Raw genomic sequence first — 21,786 nt, 5'->3', positions numbered from 1 at the left:
ACTTTGAATGATAACCTTGGCGCTCACCAGCTTGCTGGTCTTGTAGAAATTTTTTCCAGTAGTTCCTATTTCTGTAGAAGTTGCTACGTGGAGCTGAATGAGTTCAAAAGCGATTGGGTCCAAGAAGCTGAATTTAGGACACCCCAGACTCATCTGATAGATCTTAAAATGATCGAAAATAATCCATCCAGTGTTCCATATCGAGGTGTCAAAGTGAATAGCATTTTTGATGAATTGAAACACTTCAAATTTTTTGACTTTGGAGCACCTCCCTGCGTTGCGCATGACTTATTTGAAGGTTGGGTTAACTACGACTTGTTCCTCATACTAAAACGTCTGGCTAAGGAGAAAAATATCTCGGCACATTTCCTCCAAGGCCGAATTAACGATGTTGCTGCAAGGCTAAAATTAAATACAAAAATATCCATCGATTTTTCCAGAAAAGCCAAAAATTTTAAGGCAAAAGCCTGCGATATTTGGCATGTTGTACAAATAGTTCCTTTTATATTTCTTAACAAATCAGTTGACCATGATTATCCAATGCTAAAGATGCTTATCTTGATTAAAAATATTACGGATATTGTCACATCACCTTTAGTGTCTATAGACCAGACTTTCCTGTTACACTCCTTTATAACGGAATACTTAGAGCTGAGAAATACACAGTTTGATACTCCTGTTCGGCCAAAGCACCATTTCACGACACACTATCCTTGGTTGATTCGATCGCTGGGTCCTCTTATGTCCTATTGTACACTGTTTTGTGAGAGAAAGCATTGCTTTTTCAAGCGGGCGTTGCGTAGCACACTAAATTTTAAAAATGTACTGAAATTCTGTAGTGAGCAGCACCAGTACTACCAAGCACTTCTACATGGACAAACAAACAGATTTGAGTTGAAGTTTTTGGTTAATAGCTTCGTGGAAAGCTATGAGTATCTTCCCCAAGATGTACAGCTTCATTTACATAATTTTGCACTGATAGGTGACCAGTTCGTATACGCCGAAGACGCGGTGTACTGTGGACATAATTATTCACGAGGCACTTATCTGTTTTTACATCATGACGATTTCGGTGAATGCTTTTATGTACTTCATATAAAGCTAATTTTGTACAACAAGGTTGAGGGTCAGATTTGGTTTTTTGGAAACAAACAAACGGTAAAGCGTTTGCCGGAAAAGGGAATCATGGAAATTTCAATGCATTTGTCGGTGGAAGAGACGATTGCAAAAAACATCAATGATATCGTCGATCCAACTCCTCTTACGGTCTTTCATGAAAACAACAAACACTATTTGTTTATAAAACACACCATACCTATAGCATAACTGCAACCAAACATCTACCACAGCGACATGGATAAACTTCTGATCTTCAAAGTCTGCGATGCTGCACGAACAACTCGTTTGGTCATTGCTGCTTTTCCGACACTCGACAGTTTACTTGAACAAGGTAAATATCTTAAAGAAAAAAAATGTAGAATCTGTTAGTAACAATACTTTTATTTTCCTTCGTCTTTATATCTAGGCTCAATTGCTTTGCAAAACGATGTAGTCAGCGTATACACCGAAGTTGAAGGATGCCGTATCACGTCTGACTTAGCACTATCTGTGTTGCATTCCAATTTATTAATGCTTCTCGGAATGAACGAATCGTGGAATCCTCAGCAAATGCAGATCATCAGTTCGCCAGAGCAGGTTGCCGGTACGTAACACTTTATTTATTCTACTTTACTTACTTGCACCTAGTACACTTCAATGAAATTATAGTATTGTGATGCTATCATACAGATAAAATTCTTCTTGTGCTGTGAAAACCCAGAAAGTAAACAAACACTCAATGACTATATACTTCAGGTTCAACCTAGAGTGCTCTTTGTTTGTGTTAGTAAATATCGCAAAATATCAGGCCTAACATTTGAAAACGGCACATAAACATTTGTAAACAAACTTTTGTGAGCCCTTTACTTGCCACCCGAAGTACGGCCGCGCAAACCAACAGAATCATCAGCAAGGTGAAAATTTCCCATAGTGCTTTTGGTTGCGTGGGCGTACTTCGGGTGGCGAGTAAAGGGCCCACAAAAGTTTGTTTACAAATGTTTATGTGCCGTTTTCAAATGTTAATCGAGATTTTCCATATATGGATTCCATATATGTATGCACGGCCAATCATACCAACTCAGCGACTGAGATTAATTGACTCAGAGAATTTTCTTTCTATACTAAATTTACTTAGATTTGGAATAAACTGCATTTACTTATAGCTTGTGAGTAACTGCATTTTATTCCAAATCTGAGTAAATTTCGTTTGGAAAGAAAATTCTCTGAGTCAATTAATCTTAGTCGCTGAGTAGGTATGATTAGCCGTGTACGATTTGACCGATTCGACCGATTCGACGGTTCGTTTTGATACGTCAACTCACGTTGTCGGGTCTATTACTATGAGTCTCTATAGTGTGGACTAGTTGCCTTGGTTACCGTTGTGTTGTTGAATTTGATCGACATGACGTTTGATGTTTTCTCGTTGTAATCAATTTCGTAGTGCAGATCTCCCAAACGTGCAGTAATAACTCCTGGAATCCAATTGTCCATTCGAACATTCCCAGGCTGAATACACGGAACGACGAATCGAATGCTGCTAGTTGTTTTTCGTCAATTCTGCAGCTGATTTCCTGCGGTCTGACGAGATCTAATCGTGTCCGGATACTTCGGTCCAAGAAAAGCTTCGATGGACATTCCCCGGTTTCGCTGTGTGGTGCTTTTCGGTATTGGTGAAGAAACTCGTTGATGTCCGCCTTCAAGGAATTTTTCCTTGTGCTCATTGCCTTGAGAGCCTGCTTAGTTTGTCGATAGTTTGTGGAACTTCACTCCACTCTTCTGAAGAAATTCCGCAGCCGTAAACTGCGGACCGTTGTCCGAAATCAATGTGATTGGTGCAGAATATGCAGAAAACAAATTGTCGAGCAAGTTGATGGTGGCGGCTGCTGTTGTCGAAGTGATGAATTTAAATTCAACCCATTTGCCATTGGCATCAACAATTATTAGCAGCATTGTGTCCGCCACTGGGCCCGCGTAATCGATATGTACACGCTCCCATGGACCGTTTGGATACTCCCCTTGATGGCGGCTGAATCTTGGTGGTACAGGTGCGTGGCGAGCAAACTCCACACACGAACTTGCTGTTCGTTCGATATCTGAATCAATACCTGGCCAGTAAACGAAGGATCATGCCAGACCTTTCATTTTAACGACACCCAGGGGTGCTACGTGTAGATCGTTCAAAATCACTTGTTGGAGAACCGATGAGACAGAGACTACTCTGTCCTCGAACAGTAAACAGTTTGCTGCTAGTGTGTATTTCACTTCTGGAGCCTTGTATTCTGATTTCGCAAGGTTATGACCTGACTTGCACAATTTGTCCAAGATAAGAATCTTTCCGTGTCTCCCGTGCTATGTGGTCAGCTCGCACTGGTAGTTGCTGTATTCCATGTAGAGCAAGCTGGTCGAATTCGTCCTCAACATTTCCTCCCCCGTGGACAGACAGGCTGTTAACTCCGGATTGCATTGATGTGCTGGATATTCGGGAACTGTAATCAGCGTTCGTGTTCTGGTCGGTTGGGTTGTAAACAATATCGATGTTCAAATGTGCCAGATAATCAGCGTAATTCGCCATCCGACTGATGAAAAGTGTTGGAAGGGATTTCTATGGATGCAAAATTTGCGAGAACGGCTTATGGTTCGTTACCAGGGTAAATTTTCGGGCGTACTGATAATGGAAAAACTTCTTCACTGCCAATGCGTTAGCGAGAGCTTCGTTATCGATCTGAGGGTATCGTTACTCTGAGGTGGACATCGTGCTGCTCGCATATGCTATCGGCCGTTCCATTCCGTTGCTCAGTCGGTGTGATAACACCGCACCTAGACAAGTTTTGCTAGCATCCGTTGCCAGAATTAGTGGTAATGTTGGGTCATACTGCATCAGAACTTGTGGTGAGACTAGAACATCTTTCAAGTCTCTGTACGGCTTGTCAGCTTCAGATGTCCATTTGAACATATCCCCTATATCTAGTATATCACGCAAACTTCTAGCTCTAGAAGAAAGATTTAGGATAAATGCAATATAATAAATAGGTAGTCTCACCCAAGAAAAGTTGTAATTCCTCTGGATTTGCCGGTCGTGGTACATCCCTGATGGCTTCGATGTGCTTATCCGATTTGTGCAGTCCGGGACGATCGATTTTATCATCCAGACATTCCAGAGATGCTATGGCGAAGACGCACGCCGATCGGTTGAGCCGCAGTCCATTTAGCCTCAATGTGTCCACAGTGACCGTGAGATTGCATGGGATTGTCGAAATCGTTTGCGAAAACAATTATATCATCGTAGAAGCTGACGACGACGTTGTCCAAGGCTTGGAGTACTGTTTCCATGCGCCACTGCCAAATTGCAGGAATATTGCAGCTCCATAAACTGCTCGGGAAGAACGTATGAGTCCATGTGTCGGCGTGTCAAGCATTAGCATATGACTATACTATTCATCGATTGGAAGGCGCGTATAAGCGTCGGTGACATCCAGATGACAAAAAAGTGTAGCTCCTTTCATTCTGTTGATAATCGTGTCAATTCTAGGAATCGGATGCTCATTCACTATCATCCTCGGGTTGACAGTGGGTTTATAGTTCCCAGTGATCCGTATGTTGGTTCTTCTTAACGACGATGTGGGTCGGCGATGACCACTCGGAATAGTCTGCTTTTTCGAAGAATCCAGAAGCGATTTTTTTGTCAATTTCTGCAGCATACCGATCACGTAGTGTGAGCTGGTAGTAAATTTTCTTACAGCGGTCATTACCATTTTTTTAAAATAAATTTGGCATATTGGGACTCGAACCAAGGAACTTTAAATTCCATTTTATTTTTGTATTTTGAGTCCTCTACCACTACTCCACCTGTACTTACTAGTAGATGACGGCTTAGACGTGTAGTGATGATATCTACCCGCAGACATGCATTAAGACTTGAAAATCAATAGTTTTCAAGTGTTTATTGTTTTTGTATTAGTGCTGTACTATGTTGTAATGTTTTTATTGTTTCTCTATTGATATATTTTATATTGTTTTAATTTTGTTTTACTTTAAATTGTATTGTATTGCCATAAAACCTATTGTACATTTATGGTATGAGTTAAACTTTTATTCGCTTCAAAAAACTCTGTGTACTCGTTGCATATGACTATAAAATGAAAAGATATAACATCTTTTTGTAACAAAATGCGAAGTTTTCAAAAGTTTCACGTTACTGTAAATGTACATTTAAATTTATTGTTAACCATAACGTTTATAAAACGGTTATAATTTTAACCATAAATTGTATCACATGTTTTATCCGGGATGTGCATCTTAGCGTGTAGCCATTATGGCAGAATGCATAATTTCTGATTGTATTACCTCCCTCTCTACTTTCCTTGATTCAGTCTGTTTCGTCTTGTTTTGCATTTCATTATGCCACCAAAGATTTTGACAAAAACTTGATCTTTTCATATACATTCGAGTATACATTTGGTTTTATTCACTGAATAAAGTTGAAAACTTCCTTTGAAATTTTTAAGTTTTTTCCTTGTGAATAAATTTTAACTACTTTTTTACCAACTTGTATGGTAATGTTTCAACTAAAAATATAAAATAATAGAATTTCATTTCGTTCATATTTCTTCAAGAAATAACAATTTGAAAATGGAGGATGAATGGGAAGTGTTTTACTAAAACCAGTCAAACTTCAAACAACCTCAGCCAATCAAGCTCAAAACTATACAAATAACCATTGCATATATGGTCAATCAGCTTTCAAAATTTTATAAGATTTGATGCACGTTACTATATGTCTATATGTGACTAAATGTCAATACCGGTTTATGTATTCTTGTCCGACTCTAAGAAAGGTAAAGGTTCATGGTGACAGTTCGTGACAGCTTGCATTTGGTTCGTTTTGACATTAACATGTTTCGAGTCTGTGTCTCCCTCCCAGGTCCATACTAGCGAACTTCGATTTTGTGCTTTAGCGAAAATATATATTCACGCTAAGATCAGTTTACCCAGACGGTACAAAGAGATGGGTAATTTTTTAAATCCAAATATGGGTTCTTATGATCCATAAATGATTTATTTTTATGCAAACTTGACCTAAATTTATCCATATTTGGGTTAAAAATTTACCCATATCTGAGTTTGTGCAGTTTACGCCCGATTTGGGTAAAGTAAACCTACATTTGGGTTATCTGATCTTAGCGTGTAGACAAAACTGTACGTCATACTTAGCCTATATATATATGTTTTTTTTTTAATGTTTTGAATGTTATTAAGTTTTTTCTTTTTCATTTGCTAAATAGGTGACACTTCCTTGAACTCGATTCCTTATTCAAATGACGAACGGCAAACATATGATCAAAAGGTGGCTCCGACAACTATTTCCTTTGTATCGAATACTCCTGAACAATCGGTACCGACCTCTGTAATCGCAGCCCCCGATTTTATTGCCATGGATTTGCTAAATAATATCGAGGAAGATGAGCGAAGTATCTCGGAGCAGAACACAATAATTAATACGTTGATCAGCATAACTTCTCCTGGGAGTGAAATTGTAGATTTCGAACGACAGTCCGTCATGACAAACGAGAAGCAAACAACAGAATTGAGTAATATGCAAAGAGAATCGTATGTGGCCACATCAACCATAGCTGAGGGAACCGATGTTCCTCAGGCTGAGATATCGGAAGCAGTCGATGAACAGTCGGAGTCTGAAGCTAATTCAGATCATGAAAATCAATCACCAAACAAATCACGCAAAAGGAAACACGACAGCAGTGGAGTGAAACTTCAGAGGAATACGAAGAAGCATGCCGCAACTGAATTGAAGTTTAGATCGTTCGTCATAAACTGGGACAAGATAAGTGATATTCTGTTGATAAAACTGCAAAATTTGCAACAATTTAAAAATACGAACACAGGAAAGCCAGTGCCACAGTCACTTCGGTTTTCAAAACAAGATCTGAGTAGTTTTTTAAACGAAGTTGTAAATCAACTGAGACTGATAGATACTGATATCCGTGCCGAAACCATGGCGAACGTATCGAAACAAATTTTGCATAAATATACTTGTCTCGACTTTTGTGACGACGATGGATATGGAGGCGGCCAAGGGTACATCGAATTAAAGTATAAAATGATTAACAGGAACAATTATCTCAACCGATTTAACGATGAAGAAACGTCAAAGACACCTTTGCCTCTGAAGAAGAAGCGGAATATTCGTGCAGGAACTGATAAAAAATATTGGGAAAAGAGCTCTAAGGAGTGCACCAAGGAACTGTACTCGAAGCTTTTGAGGGACGAGCCTGATCTGTTAACAGATGAAGTTTTGGAACAATCGCAATCATTTGTGAGACACATGTTGGATGAGCAAGGCGAATTGAACTCTATCGTTACCCAATTACCAGTACTGAGGCGACGTAAGCTACTGAACTTCCATTTCCAGAGAGCGACAGGTGTAGACGTTAGTTGCCTACGAAACTATGTTGCTTCCAAACGGGAAAAAATAATCGATTACTCTTTAACTCTCCGTAAACGCATACAAATCAAGGACGATATTGAGCTGTTTGAATTTCTTTGTTCGCTTGTTGGGGAGCAGATTGAGCAGCTTGTGATTAAAAAGGAGGTAAATTATATAAATTTTTGCGATAACTTTTCAATAATATGGATTTCCCTTTTACAGATTGGAACTCGTATCAAAGATGTCGTTTTGGATGGTCCTGGGCCGGTATTAGTTGCAATAGGTAAGTGTCAACTGCAGTTAGCATCGTTTGAAGCCTTTTGCATGGTTTATTAAAACAATCTCATTGGAAACCATTCCAAGTATTTTTGGCTACAATAAGGACAACAATAGTGCAGTCCATTAGCGCGTCCGTTTTCCAAGCCGGATGTCAAGGTTCCGGTTCCCGATACAGTGAACACGTGTAAGTGTATTTGATCAATTATGTTCATCGACTTTTTCTTTCATTAATAACTGAGCTGCAAGCACAATCCTTGATGCGTTTTCGTTATGGATGCTAGATGAGAACCTCCTATATCAAGCTATGTGGCAGAAATAACGTGAAATCCTTTTTTTAAATCCGTGGTTATCAAAAGAGAAAGTCGATGAAGAGAATCGATCAAAGTCACTTACACCCCTTTCCTTCTAACCCCCTCAATTATCTTAATATTGAGGCATGCAAATTGCACGACTGTATTAATTGAAGGGGTTGGAAGGAAATGGGGACTAGTGACAATGCAGACAGACATGAGAAACTGGTAATAATCGATACTTGATTATTGTCTTATACAGTGCCGTCCCGTTTTTGGCAACACGACCTCATCAGCTATTTCTTTCCTCAAAATTGTTCTTGTACTATTAAGATAATTTTTCATGAAATACAAAGTATCAAGGATCTCCAAATAATGGTTCAATGAAGTCAGAAATTTAACAAATTGTTAGATGGTTTTTCTAGAAGAGAAAAAAGACTAAAATCATTTGTTGCCAAAAACGGGAAGGCACTGTAATAGTCATATTTTAATTTTATTTTGATTGTTACTTGCATCGTTTTCTATCTGACCCCACTATATCAAGGTCCTAAGTAACATTGATCGATTATTTTCATCGTCTTTCTATTTTGTTAACTATTTAACTACAAAACCGTTTCCTGACGAGTTTGTCGTATTAAATAATAGACAATAGCTTCTTTAGTCGAACTGTGTATTAAAAATAGCTGGAAATGCCTTTTCAAAGCCGTGGGGATGCAAAAAGATAATCAACGTAGAGAATCTGTCAATCAGGTCTTTACAAATGCAGTAGTCGAAAAGCTACCTTTTGATAAGTGTCCTGTTTGGATCAATCTGTGGGTTCACCTTATTATAAGTGCTCCATTCCTGCCGCTTAAAGTTGTCATTTTAAATCAAGTCAAATTCTAACCTTCATCAAAATTAAAAATTGAATAACTTTACTATTTTTTCACCCAACAAATATTCAGTCGGTATCAAAAAAGTCTTCTTATTGTGATTCATGCATTAAGACTCGAAATAGGACACATGGATCACGAGCTATTCAAAAATTGCTTGGGGTACCAACGTGAAATAGCGTATTTCACGTTGGTACCGCCAAGGAATCCTGGAATATTTCTGAAATCATGTGACGTTCAACGATGCATGAATCAAAAGTAAAAGACAATTCAACCAATATGTTGGAAAAATAATAAAAGCTATTCAATTTATAATTTTGATTGATCGACTTTTAGGCCGGATAAAAGTTAATCTCTCAATGGTCTTCGCTCATGGAAATGCTTATACGGCTATAAAAACACTTACCTCCAGAGATATTGTTCGATAAACCAAAAGTTGAGCGTCGGCTTTTCAGTTTTGTAAATCGATATTTATAACATGCGTTAGCATTTAGGATATACTCAGAGAGTGACATAACATTGTTTCTTATTTTTACAGATATTGACGGTGGCAAAAGTATGTATTACGTGTTTGCAGAACGGACGAGGCTATCCAAAGGTACTACGGACATTGTCACAGCTTTGCAAGACGTCATGACTGTACACTTTGTTCACAATTTCATGTATATGAAATGTGTTTCAAAATTCCTCGAGCTTATTCAGGAGTACTTTTTGAAAATTATTACGCTCTCCGGATCAAAATCGAATGCCGTTCGAGTTGGCCAACGACAACGTGTCGTGAAAAAGGTCATAACTGCATTGTCTAATCATCGAATTCCACAAGCTGAACCGTCAAATATTTTATAATAATGATTTGATGACTGATTCTGTAGATGCTTGTTTTTTTTGCTACATCAGTTTTTTTTTAGTTAAAATAAGTTCTTAGGAGCAAAATAAATATAATAAGTAATAAAAACATAATTCCAAAATTGTTCTTGTTTTCTTAAGAAGCATTCCGAAATAAATCATTTTGGGGGAGGTTATTTTAAGAACATTAATAAATAAATAAATATTCAATAAAGTTTTTACACGCTTTGTAATTGAAAAATAAAACCGCATTGAAAATTCAAGCATGGCGTAAATTTAGGCTCATGTGTAAATTTAAATCGGATAAAATTTAATCTTAAATCTAACTTTAAATTTACATTTAGATTAATTTTAAGGCAAATGTAAAGTTAAAATGGCATGTAAATTTATAGGAATAAACACGGTTCATAAGTGTGCGTTAAAAAACATGTAAATTTACAAAAAAAAATTTAACTGTGTAGTTATCAAACAACTGCAAACAGTAGCGAGATCCTGGACCGGCATTTGGATAGACCGTGGACGAAGTAGTTTGACATCCCCCCCCCCATAAAAGGGGGGCCAGTAGACGAATTTAGTACCTAATCACGACTGCTGCAACTGACTTGTACTGGAGGTCAATTTCTGTTATTTACTACTACCGCCGGTGGGTATTTTAAGTTGAGTTCTTACTGTTTTTTAGGTTGTAGCATTGCCCGAGTAGCATGATGATAATGTTGACAAGATTCTTCTTCCACTGGCCGGTTGGGTACTTGATTTCGGCAAACATCTGTTAGAATGACGCAACGGTACAGAACTGTCATCTTCTGGATGGACAGCTTGTGCCATCATTTTGGCGGAGAGACTAAGCTTCGAGTGCCACCTCCGTTAAGCGGATGGCTGGCAACCAGCTCGTTGAATATTATCTTGGAATTAAGTTTCCCACCTTTTTTCCCGTCCTTGACTTGAAAATGTAAACACACAATCTCAAACGTCATAAGTGCAGGGTTGCCAAACTCATGGGTTACTAAGACTGAGACCTTAGGTCATATGAATAAAAGCAAGTCATTACTCATGAGCAAACCAGTTTGAGTAAAGTTATCTCTCTGAGCATTTGCTCAAATTCATATGAATAAAGTTGTACTTTACTCGGAGTAAGTTCGAATTTTGAACATAGTAAAAAAGCTGTTTTGTTGTTTGTTTTGATTTGATTTTCTTTGGCAGAAGGAATATTTTTGGATGAAAAATAGAAGTGCCCGAAGAAGCATACGGCAAAGTGTCTGAGGATTCCTTTAATGAGTTATATCTGGAGGAAAATCAAAATCAGAGTAAGTATGCATGAGTGCAGTGCAGATGGATGACGGAACGTCGAGGAGGCGAATGAACCACGAATTGCACCAGCTGCTGGAAGAACCATCCATCGTCCACATTGCAAGGGAGGGGGTGTTGCGGTCGTCATCAAGAAAGGAATAAAATACCACACTCTGTCCCATATCCGCACCTCTATCATCGAGGCCTTTGGTGCGGAGGTGGATTCGTCGACTGGTTACGTCCAGTTCATCGCCGTCTACTGCTCTCGACAGTGTGCCGCCAGCAGCGGACTAGCGGTTAAATTCAAGAAGGACCTGTCCACCATCACCCGTAACGGTTCCCGCTTCGTAGTAGGAGGAGATCTAAACGCTCGGTTATGAGGCCTGGTGGAACTACAGGCAGAACCAGAACAGTCGTCTTCTGTTCGACCACTCACAGCATGGGCTGTACTCCGTTTGGTTTTCGGATGAGCCAACATTTATCTCACCGGCGGGCAACCCATCGACGCTAGACCTGTTCCTATCAAATACCAGCTTGTCCAACCCGGTAGCCTTGAACGAACTCAGCTCCGACCACCAACCGGTGGTGGCTGAACTGGACTGCAACGTGGCTTCTGCTTCAAGCCTGCGCAAGGACTATCATCGCGTAAACTGGGCCCAGTTATTAATAACAGGCACATCATCGACAACCCGCCGCTTAACTCCGTGAAGGCCATCGACCGAGCGTTGGAGGGGCTCCACCAAGCCATAACCGTGGCTGACGAGGCGTGCGTCGAACGAGTTCCTGTGTGGGAAAATGATGACGATCAGCCCATTATCACCCCACAGGAGAAAGCAAATGCGATCGGCGAGCATGTCGCTTCATCGCATTTGCTTGACTCGACTATCCAAAGTCCGCTCGAAGATCAGGTTGCGCAATGCGTTTAAAACCTAGATGCCTCCCCTTGTGTCGTGCCTCAGGCGGATATGATTACAGTACAACAGATTTGCTCAGCGCTGAAATGCACCAAGAACATGAGGGCTCCTGGGTTTGACGATATATTCAACTTGATTTTGAAGAGACTCAGCATGAAAAGGCAGTCTCTTCTAACCGCTATCTTCAACAGATGCTTGGAACTGCACTACTTTCCAAGCATCTGGAAAGTAGCAAAAATCATACCGATCCGCAAACCCGGTAAGGATCCAACATTGCCTTTAAGCTACAGATCAATCAGCCTCCTTTCAGCGCTGAGCAAATTGTTCGAGAAACTCATTCTCAATCGTTGGCTCAAGTTTGTCGAAGAGTACAATATTCTCCTACTGGAACAGTTCGGGTTCAGGAATGGGCATTCCACAAATCATCAGCTAGTACGGGTGATGAATAACATCCGAAGTAACAAGGCTGTATTAGACGTTGAGAAAGCGTTTGACAATATCTGGCACAATGGGCTTGTATACAAGCTTTGTAACTTCAACTTTCCTTTGCATATTGTTAAAATCACCCGTTACTACCTTCAGTAAAGGTCGTTTAAGGTATCGTTGAATGGCTGCCTTTCAAACACGTTCTCCATCCCAGCAGAAGTTCCGCAAGGCAGTCTGTTGGGCCCTTTGCTTTACAGCATCTACACTTCCGACATTCCTCCCCTCGGAGACGGTTGCGTGTTCTTCCTGTTCGCAGATGATACCGCAATAACCGTCAAGGGTAGGATGCCTCGTGAAATAACAAACAAGATCCTACGATGCCTTGACGCCTTTACTGATTATGCCACCACGTGGAAAATTAAAATCAATCCCTTCAAAACACAAGCGATCATGTTCCTCCATCGGCAATCGCCCAAACTGAAACCGGCTCCATATTGTACAGTAATCATGGATGGCACAAGGGTTGAGTGGTCCACCGAAGTAACCTATCTCGGGATGTTGTTTGACGAAAAGCTCCTAATCCACTCGCATGTGGAGAAAACCGCAGTAAAGTGTTCCGCCTTGGTTAGGTGTCTGTATCCGCTGATTTGCCGCAGATCCCGCCTCTCAAGGGTGAACAAACTGGCTGTCTACAAACAAATCATAGCACCTGCGATCCTCTACGCAGCTCTGGTGTGGGAATCATGTGGACAGACTCACAGGAACAAAATCCAAATCGCTCAGAATAGATTCCAGAATTAACGAAATTGAGACTAAATTTTCACACAAATTTAATTTATCAGAACATGCTTTGATAAGCAATTTATGTATAGTAGATTAGGTGTATATAGTAGTTGTAGGTTAGTTGTAGTTGTAAATAGTAGTGTGGCCAAAACGTCGCCACATGTCTGTCCCTTCTCTTTACTCTGTTCCTTCTTAACTAAAATTAGTTCCGATCGTTAGGCCCTTCAGGCAAATAAACTAGAATGGTAATAAGTGAAAGGTCATAAAAGAAAACTTGTTGTAATGCAATCGTATCGTGAGCAACAAGTTTTCGGTGGCACTAAGTGCAATAAACGCCGGCAGGAATATTCGATTCCCGTTAATTGAAAAGCGACGGGATAGATAATTAGTGACAGGTAGATTTAAGAATCATATAAAAATAAAAAGGAGCGTAGGCTCCAGGTCTTACATCACAACTAAATTGTGTTTCATCAATATCACACGCCACAATTTGGTGGCAGCAGTTAAAGAAAGTTGTGCAATACCTTGCTGACGGTATATGTATTCGGTTGATCGTAAAGACCCGGACCCGAAACGCCCTCTCCGATCATCTATCTCACTCACAGTTGAAGTCCAAACGCAAGTTATCGCGTGAAAAGTGCAGTGAAAAGTTGCAGAACCCTGGAAGAAACCGGGCTAAAGGAAACCGATTGAAGGGGGTTTGAAAAGTGCAAAAAAGTGAGGCAACGGAAAGTCAGTAGCAGCAGTGTGTTTTCAAGTGCAAACGAAAAACAAAATCCGTGTTAAACAAAACCAAGTGAAGCAAGGCCTATCGGAAAGGATACAACAACAGCAGCAGCAGCAACAACAACAACAACAACAACAACAACAACAACAACAACAACAACAACAACAACAACAACAACAACAACAACAACAACAACAACAACAACAACAACAACAACAACAACAAGTCTAACATCACAACTAAATTGTGTTTCATCAATATCACACGCCACAGTAGTTATAAGTAGTCTCCTTTTTCCAATTCAAATCAAACCAATCCCACCAAGGTGGTCATTCTTAAAACAGGCCTGATAGGACTAGTAACTGTAATTAATAATAATTAAATTTCAAAGGAACTAAAGTTGAAAAGACGCATCTGTGTCAGTGAGTTGAGGCTAGAGAGCAGCGTTGTTTTATACCTTTTCAGGTTAAAGCAGAATGATGTGCAACCAAATGGTACTCGATTATGAGGACTGGATTTGGGAAGAACGTTTATGTCATGAAAACAAAGATAAAATTATCGCTTTTTATTTGTACATTGGACAATGCTTGACATTACCACTTTTTCAATAGTTTCTTGTTGAAAATCATCAGTCGGAAGCATTGCGTAGAAATATTTCTGATCTATTGGTGATAAAATTATTGAAATTAGTCCAGGGGCAGCTAAGTTATTAATGTTCAAAATCTTTCATAATTTTTTTTTTCATGTTCCATTTTCGGTTTTCACAAAGTGTACCCCAGTATAGAAATTAAAATTAAAAACGTAGTTCTACGTAAAAAAAACGATTGTAGGACTTTGTTCGGTCAGAATGAATCAGAGCCAAAGCGCTGCAATTGTCTACGGTGCGATTAATCTTTGTAAAAGTTCGCTCTTTGCCATCCATTGCAATCGAGCTACCTGTTTTAATAATGTTGTACCATTTTATGAAGTGTGCTTTACATTACCGAGGAAGAATCTGCTAGCTTTTGTTGAAGAATTACACCACTGAATTGAATGCACTTTGAAAGCCCTTGTTTCATTCTTTCGAAACAAGTTGGCCCCCGAAGCATCCTTTCTATTGCTACTAACGATGAAAACAAGAGCCAAGCAAATTCAACCCGGTATCGAGTTTGTTTCTCATTCAGGTAGATAAGTTGATTCTGTTGCGTTGTTGCTATTATACAACTTCCAACGGAGCACTATCTTCTGGCAACGTTGGCATGGGTCAAACAGTTTATTTTGTAAGCAATAATAATTGGTTTCATCAGTGTAATGATGATAGTACAATGATTGAACAATTGACGTGATTGATCGGCATTCGTTCTTCTTGAGGAGTTTTCTCAGAGCAGAGGACATGCAAAGTAGACATTGCCTTTCTTTCGATGCTCGAATTTGGCGAGTAATCTGACTACGTATCACATCCGGAATCATTGAGTGCCGCACTTAAAAGAGTAGCAGATTCAAAACAAGCTGTCTGGTAGGTTGGTTCAAAATTCCGACTTTGCTCCATCCCACTCAATCAATTCCAAATCAGGTCCTGATCATTCTATCAACACTTGAGCCCATTTGGTTACAATCTCATACTGCACTGGCCTATTGAAGTTTTTATTGCAATTACTATGGGAGAAGTGAACTTTTTACTTTCGTCGTCCTAACCATTTCCCATAAAAATTTACGGGTAAGGTTGCTATCTGATCTTATGTGAAATTTAATCAGCTACAACTTTGATAGAGGGCACATTTTGATTGAACTTCAAGATAGTTATTTATTAATTGGTTTCGAAGCCGATCACTTTCTGATATGATTAGTTATCTGCATCTTGCACTCTGACATAGAAGCCTGGATTTTTTTCAAACGAAAAATTGCTCCCTAAAAAATTTCAACTTCGTATTCAGAGGGTAAGGTAGTTCTTTTTTCATAATCCACAGACAACAACTAGTTGCATATAACTACTAGGATCCACGCGAATGAAACATAGCTTCTGCTGGAGTAAACTTTACCTTTTATACACTCATAAATAAATTCTAACCTGCAAAACAAAATAAAAAATAAAAAAAGGCAAAACACTTAACATTGCAAAAGTTTGCGTCTAAAATATTTGCCAGATTCGTGTCATGCGCTTGAATTTCAATTTATCCACTCTCCACGAAAAAAAAAGCTGCAGTCCACCGGGAGCTATAAAACGAAAACCCAGAGATTGCTGCTGGTGCGTGAGGAAAATGTTTTCTATAAACTTTTGAATTATGTGTTCAATATGGGCCCGCTGCTACTCGAAAAAGTCTTACTGAGGATAGAGGAACTTTTCAAACCCCGGTGCCCCTCCCACAGCTCGCACGGAACACTTTCCGGAGAGTGATGAGGACGTCTGTCGTTATTAAGACGTTCTTTTCCTCCTAAATTCGCTACCAGCTTGTGAGTAAATCATGCTAATCGGTTATAAATTGCCATCTGAGTGAAGCGACAGAGAATTAATTTTATTCGGTGATTTTTTTTTTGGCTTAGAACGTGTGAATTGAATTGGTACGACAAAAAACTTTTTCTGTTGTCATGAAATGGGATAGAAATGATAGAGAGGAGGAATTTCGGTGAAAATTGAGTTATTTGTCATCGGTTGGATTTACGAGGCATCGGAGGCTGTTAGTGAGCGTTGATTGTGTGTCCTCTTGATGATGAAGGGTTTATTGTTATTATTGTACAAAAATGATGAAACATTCAGGAGGAGCTACAGTTTTTCATGTTTTGAATTATCAGTTTCCGGATCGATCGATAATTGGCTATGCATTTCAACATTTTATAAAAACCAAATAATTTCAAAACAGAATTATTAGGCTGGTTCTAAATATCGAGTTTGCTCCATCCCAATCAGCAGGTTCTTAATCAAGAAAAATGATCTAGCGGCGGTAAGCGTGACTGCCTCTCACTCCAAAGGGTCTGGGTTCAATACCAGCCAGCGCTGCCAGGAATTGTCTGAGGCATAACATCTCTGATCACGCCTTCCATGCGGGTAGTAAAGCCGTTGATCCCGGTCCATGACTTCCTGTGTCGATTGGTGAGTCTAGGTATAGGAACTGCCTCTCTGGCCTTACCCGACCAGGAGAAAATAACTAATGAATACCTAATTTTGGCCTGATACCAAAAGTTGGTATTGATCAGCATGATATAAGAGGTAAAATACCAAAGAATAATAGGGCAGCGAACTACTTCGGCCTAATCGCCCATTTTGGGCCTATCGAGCAGAAAACTTCAAATAAATCCATGATTTCAAAGTTAACAAGTCAATTATGCGTTTGGTACGATACTTTAGTTAATGAGCTACGGAACGAAGTAAATTAGAACGCGTGATATGAAGGTTTACACCCATTATTCCCAAAAACAAAAGAAGCGCTCCGACCGAATCAATTTTTATCTTCATCCGATAGGCCGAAGTGAATTCATTGGCGTTTCAATGACGTTTCAATGCGTTAGGCCGAGTTTAAAATCCGTAGGCCGAGTTTGGCGTCAAGAAGCAGTGTTAGACTTTTGACAATATCTCAACGATTGGTTTCTCTTTATCAAATCTTACGGTGCATACGGAAAGGTAAATAAATTTGGAAGCCGTTTGGTGCTAAACTGCGCTAGATTAGGACAGACTAAGTGCGGGTTGTGCTTAATAGGTCGGAAATGGGGTAGTTAACCCTACCAACAATCAATACTTGAATAGTCTATTGGTCCCAAGGGGCAAGTCAGCTGTACTCAGAGCAAATAGGTTCGCAGCGAGTAGAATTGAGCAACTCATAATTACTCAAAACTGATCAAAGTAGTCTCGCTTTGTTCAGCATATACAAACCTTCAATGAAAATTCGAAACAGACGTCATCTACCTACTCGAGATTTATATTTGATAACAGATTGATCGGTGCTATGTGACATCAATCCGCATTAGTCGTCTAGATAATCGTAAACAGGGATTTGATTCTTATGAAAACACAGGATTTATCGTAGCTAAAGCATTTTTTATAGGCGATGACGGAGTAATCTACCCTCGACTCGTGAACCTCAGCTGGTGTATTAGTTTCTGTCTGGATCAAGGGGTGGTCACTCTTCACACTTATTTTGTGCCAACATTTTTCTCAGTGTACCTCAGTGTACCGCAGCTGTAGAGGCAGTGCCAAGAAGTCATTCAACTGACTTTTGTTTGCTTGTGAATAATGCCTTGTTTGGCAACCCGGTATTTTAACTGCTCTTGTTTTTGTTTTGTTTTTCAATGTTTTCAAAAATGACACGGACTCCAGTTGGGACTACACACTGGATGCATCCGTCTCCAAGGATGCCTGCAACGGACGAGCTCTGTTGCTACACGATTCTTCCATCTTCGGCGGAAGGCCGGCCCCGCACAACGAACGTCAGTCATTATTCAACCAGCCCTTCTGGAAGCCGGATAAGTAAACGGATTTGCACCGATTTTTTTACCGCCCGAGTATCATCCGACGGAAAACTGGAAACCAACACCGGCCGGACCACACGTCGGACTGATGAAGGGCCGACCCGATGACCCGAAACGGACCAGCAAACTTCATTCAACCGGCACAGCAACAGGGCGCAGTGATGATGGTCTACGGAATCGGTACCGCCATGGTCCAGATGGGAGACGCCATCGCAGTCGAACCAGTCGAACGCAGCATCCAGCACTTGAACAACATTGAATTAATGGAAATGATGGTAGCAAAATTCAAATTGCATTTTCCAAGCAGAACTACTTGTCAGATTTCACCAACCCGTACACTCTGCCGGACAATCCGATCATCTTCAAGTTGTACTGCACCTCCAAGAACAATCGCTTCCATTCCCGAGCAAGCTTCTCCACTTCTCCACTTCTTCAATACCCCACCCGGTATGTCAGAGGATCTGCTTCTGACTGCATTCACCACCAAGTACTGCCACCCGTCGCAATTGCGAATGTTCCCACTTAAATTGGAATGTTCATCCTTCGAATTTATTGAGTTCCCGAGTGAAGCCCTGGCGGTGTACGCCATCATGAAATGAAACCACAGCGCGATCGATCACAAAGGCACAAAATTCCCGTGCATTATGAAGCTGTGCTTTTCCTCTTCTAAGTCTATGGATGGTGTCTAGAGCAACGAGAACATCGAAAACCCGTAAGCTTGGAAAGAGTGGAAGCTTCTTTTTCTGAGAAAAGAAAGAAAGGATTTTTCTTTTTCTGTGTAGTTAATGTTATGATTCGTAATTATAATTTCTTATTGTGTTAGTTGGAAGTGCAAAAAGGCAGGAGAGTAAAAATAATGTGTTGAACTATTTGAGATTTTGCCAAGACGGTCCTCCAACATTATATGTTGGACGATGGAATGGTTGGTGTAGCAGCCACCGCCATGGATGTATTCGAGCAGTTCGAATGGTCGGATGGTATTGTTTTTGTTTGGTTGTTGATTTTCCGATTAAAATTCAAGCACCGTTTGTCGTGACCGGCCCAAGATTTCCAGCGTCGGCCGCGACTACACGAATTAGCGATGCAGCTCCCACGGCTGCGGCTGCTTCCAATGCTGCTGCTGCAGCTGTTCCTTCTGCTGGTCCGTCTCCTCTCAAATTCGTCAGAAAAGACGGACCAGCAGCAGTATTGGAAGCAGCCGCAGCCGTGGGACCTGCATCGCTTGTTCGTGTAGTCATGGCCGGAAACCTCGGTCAGGTCAAGATACCGCTGTCAGCTGTTCTTCGTCTGGGAGGAAATGTGGACGCGACTGCCGTCACGGGTGTAACGATTGTGAGAATCCATGGTGGGACGTGGTTGAGATTCACGGTTGTGTTTTGAAAATAATTTGATTATATTGTGGCAACATCAATAACAAATTTTGACACATGCAAACTGCGCAGGTGCAGAAAAAGTTCAGTGTTGCCAGTTACTTTAAAGATCATAAAAATTGTAACCATGGGTGCCAAACAGCACCAATGACTGCACCCGGGTGTGCCCAAGTTTGATTTTGGCACACTGTGTAGAGTGACCAACCCCTTGGTCTGGATGCACAACCAGAGTGTATCAACCATACGATATCTACTGAAATCGTATAGGAAAGGGCTGGTTAACACCATTGATACGACAGGAAGACGTATGCGGCGAGAAAGTTCCTTATATCTAGAAAGTAATAATTGGGAAGGAATGTTATTTGATCGTAAAAATGATCAGTGGTGTTTCAAAACTAGCCGCGACCATCGGAAGAACAACACCGAGGACGCCATCAAGAATGGGTTGGCGAGAAGTCGTCGCAAGGAGATTGGAAGGAAGTGTAACCTTGTGCTAGAAGTGGTAGAATACGTACGATATTTAGACCAGAACGAGTTTGCGGCAGGACTAATGTTTTTTTTGCTGAAAGTGAAATAACTATACATATGGTTTGCATTGTTGTACTACATAAACAAATACTAACATTCAAAAAATTATTAACCTAATTTTGTTTTTAATTTTATAAAGTACTCAAATTAACAAAATTGTAAAAATTATTTCTAGATTTCCTTTACTTTGTTAGGTTGAGCTACATACACGGAGAAAAAAAACTACCCAAAATTTGAGTTCTTTTTACTTAATATTGACTTCAGCCTCTCACTTGCACTCGTTATTGTTGTCAAAAAATGAACGAGAGATTCGACCCAACGATATAGTTCAGCCCAATAAGTTACTTTTGAGTAAATTGCATATTCTCAAATTTACGTGAATTAAACTTAATTTTGGGTAGAATATACTTAAGAGTAGGTAATTTTTTGCTGGTGTTAAATGGAAACTACTATATGCAATTTACTCAAATTTGGGTTATTGGGCTAAACCCCGGAATTGAGGCAAAAGTACTTAATTTTGGGTAGTTTTTCATCTCCGTGTAGGCGGACGCGATTCCACTCAGACGATATCCCACAAGCCATAGATGGTGTGACTTGCAGCGCTCCTTTAACCTGGATATCTCTTAGGACGGATTGTTGGTTGGCAGAGAGTTTGGATTCTACTCTGGGACTGCTGTTGTGAAGTCATGGCCGTGTAAATCAAATGGGAATCACTTCACCGTGAGTGATAAGTTGTCACTTCACCGTGAAGTGACAACAATAATAAGATATTCGCAACGCCATTGTTTCCATTTTAAGCAGTATAAATAAGACTTCTATTTGTGTTGATAAAGATAGCTCATAGGTTTATTGCACTGAGGCCTTGCTTATATTGCACCCGGAGATATTCGATTGGTAGCAGTTGGGGACAATCTTAGACCTTCTTAATGACATCATGACGTGCCTGTTCCTCCTGTATATAAGCTTGCAAGCCAAATGAAAAATGATGCGATGAATAGCAGTTTATGAGCTGACGATGTTGCTGACGATCCGCTCTTGAACTTAAACGCAGTGAATTCCAAAAGGAATTCCGGAGAATTCCAGGAGAGCACAGTTTTAAACTTTCCCTTCCTGGTTTCAGGCAATTTCATTTTCAATAGTTGGACAGCCTTGTTGGTGGATGCCATCATGCTACTCGTGGAAATTCAGCAAAATGCTAAATACTGGGAGAAGGAGAACCAAACGATGGTATCCGTTAACTCCTCAAGTTGGTGGTCATCATCGTTACAATCGTGCATTCTGTAACACCGGACAGAATTATACAAATCATCAAGTCCAGCATCACTAGTATCTCAACCGCAAGAACTTCAGCACCAGTTTTCAGTTGTGTACGAAATTATTGCAGAAAAATATGTCAACCGGTTTCAGCCCACCGATGATGACATATTGCAACACAAAAATCAGATTGCTATGGGTATTTAAAGTTGACCAACGTGAGTTAGGGT

At 40.2% G+C, this 21,786-nt stretch overlaps 1 protein-coding gene and 1 long non-coding RNA gene across 2 annotated transcripts; both read left to right on the top strand.

The window, feature by feature from the left end:
* Nucleotides 1–1,328: 1,328 nt before the first annotated feature.
* LOC135704250 (uncharacterized) lies at nt 1,329–7,248 on the top strand. Its single transcript, XM_065225721.1, has 4 exons — nt 1,329–1,450; nt 1,526–1,702; nt 6,381–7,117; nt 7,225–7,248. The coding sequence occupies exons 1-4, from the start codon at nt 1,354–1,356 to the stop codon at nt 7,246–7,248; spliced, it is 1,035 nt and encodes a 344-aa protein (XP_065081793.1). The 5' UTR covers nt 1,329–1,353.
* Nucleotides 7,249–7,296: 48 nt separating this feature from the next.
* Nucleotides 7,297–9,582, top strand: LOC135704169 (uncharacterized). Its single transcript, XR_010517779.1, has 3 exons — nt 7,297–7,705; nt 7,763–7,823; nt 9,520–9,582. It is a non-coding gene; the product is annotated as an uncharacterized LOC135704169 (long non-coding RNA).
* The last annotated feature ends 12,204 nt before the right edge of the window (nt 9,583–21,786 follow it).

Source organism: Ochlerotatus camptorhynchus, unplaced genomic scaffold, assembly GCF_037179485.1.
Source record: "Ochlerotatus camptorhynchus isolate MF236.1 unplaced genomic scaffold, CSIRO-AGI_Acam_v1.1 ptg000232l, whole genome shotgun sequence".
NCBI lineage: Eukaryota > Metazoa > Arthropoda > Insecta > Diptera > Culicidae > Ochlerotatus > Ochlerotatus camptorhynchus.
Note: the sequence above shows the minus strand (reverse complement) of the source record. Positions and strands in the feature narration are given on the sequence as shown.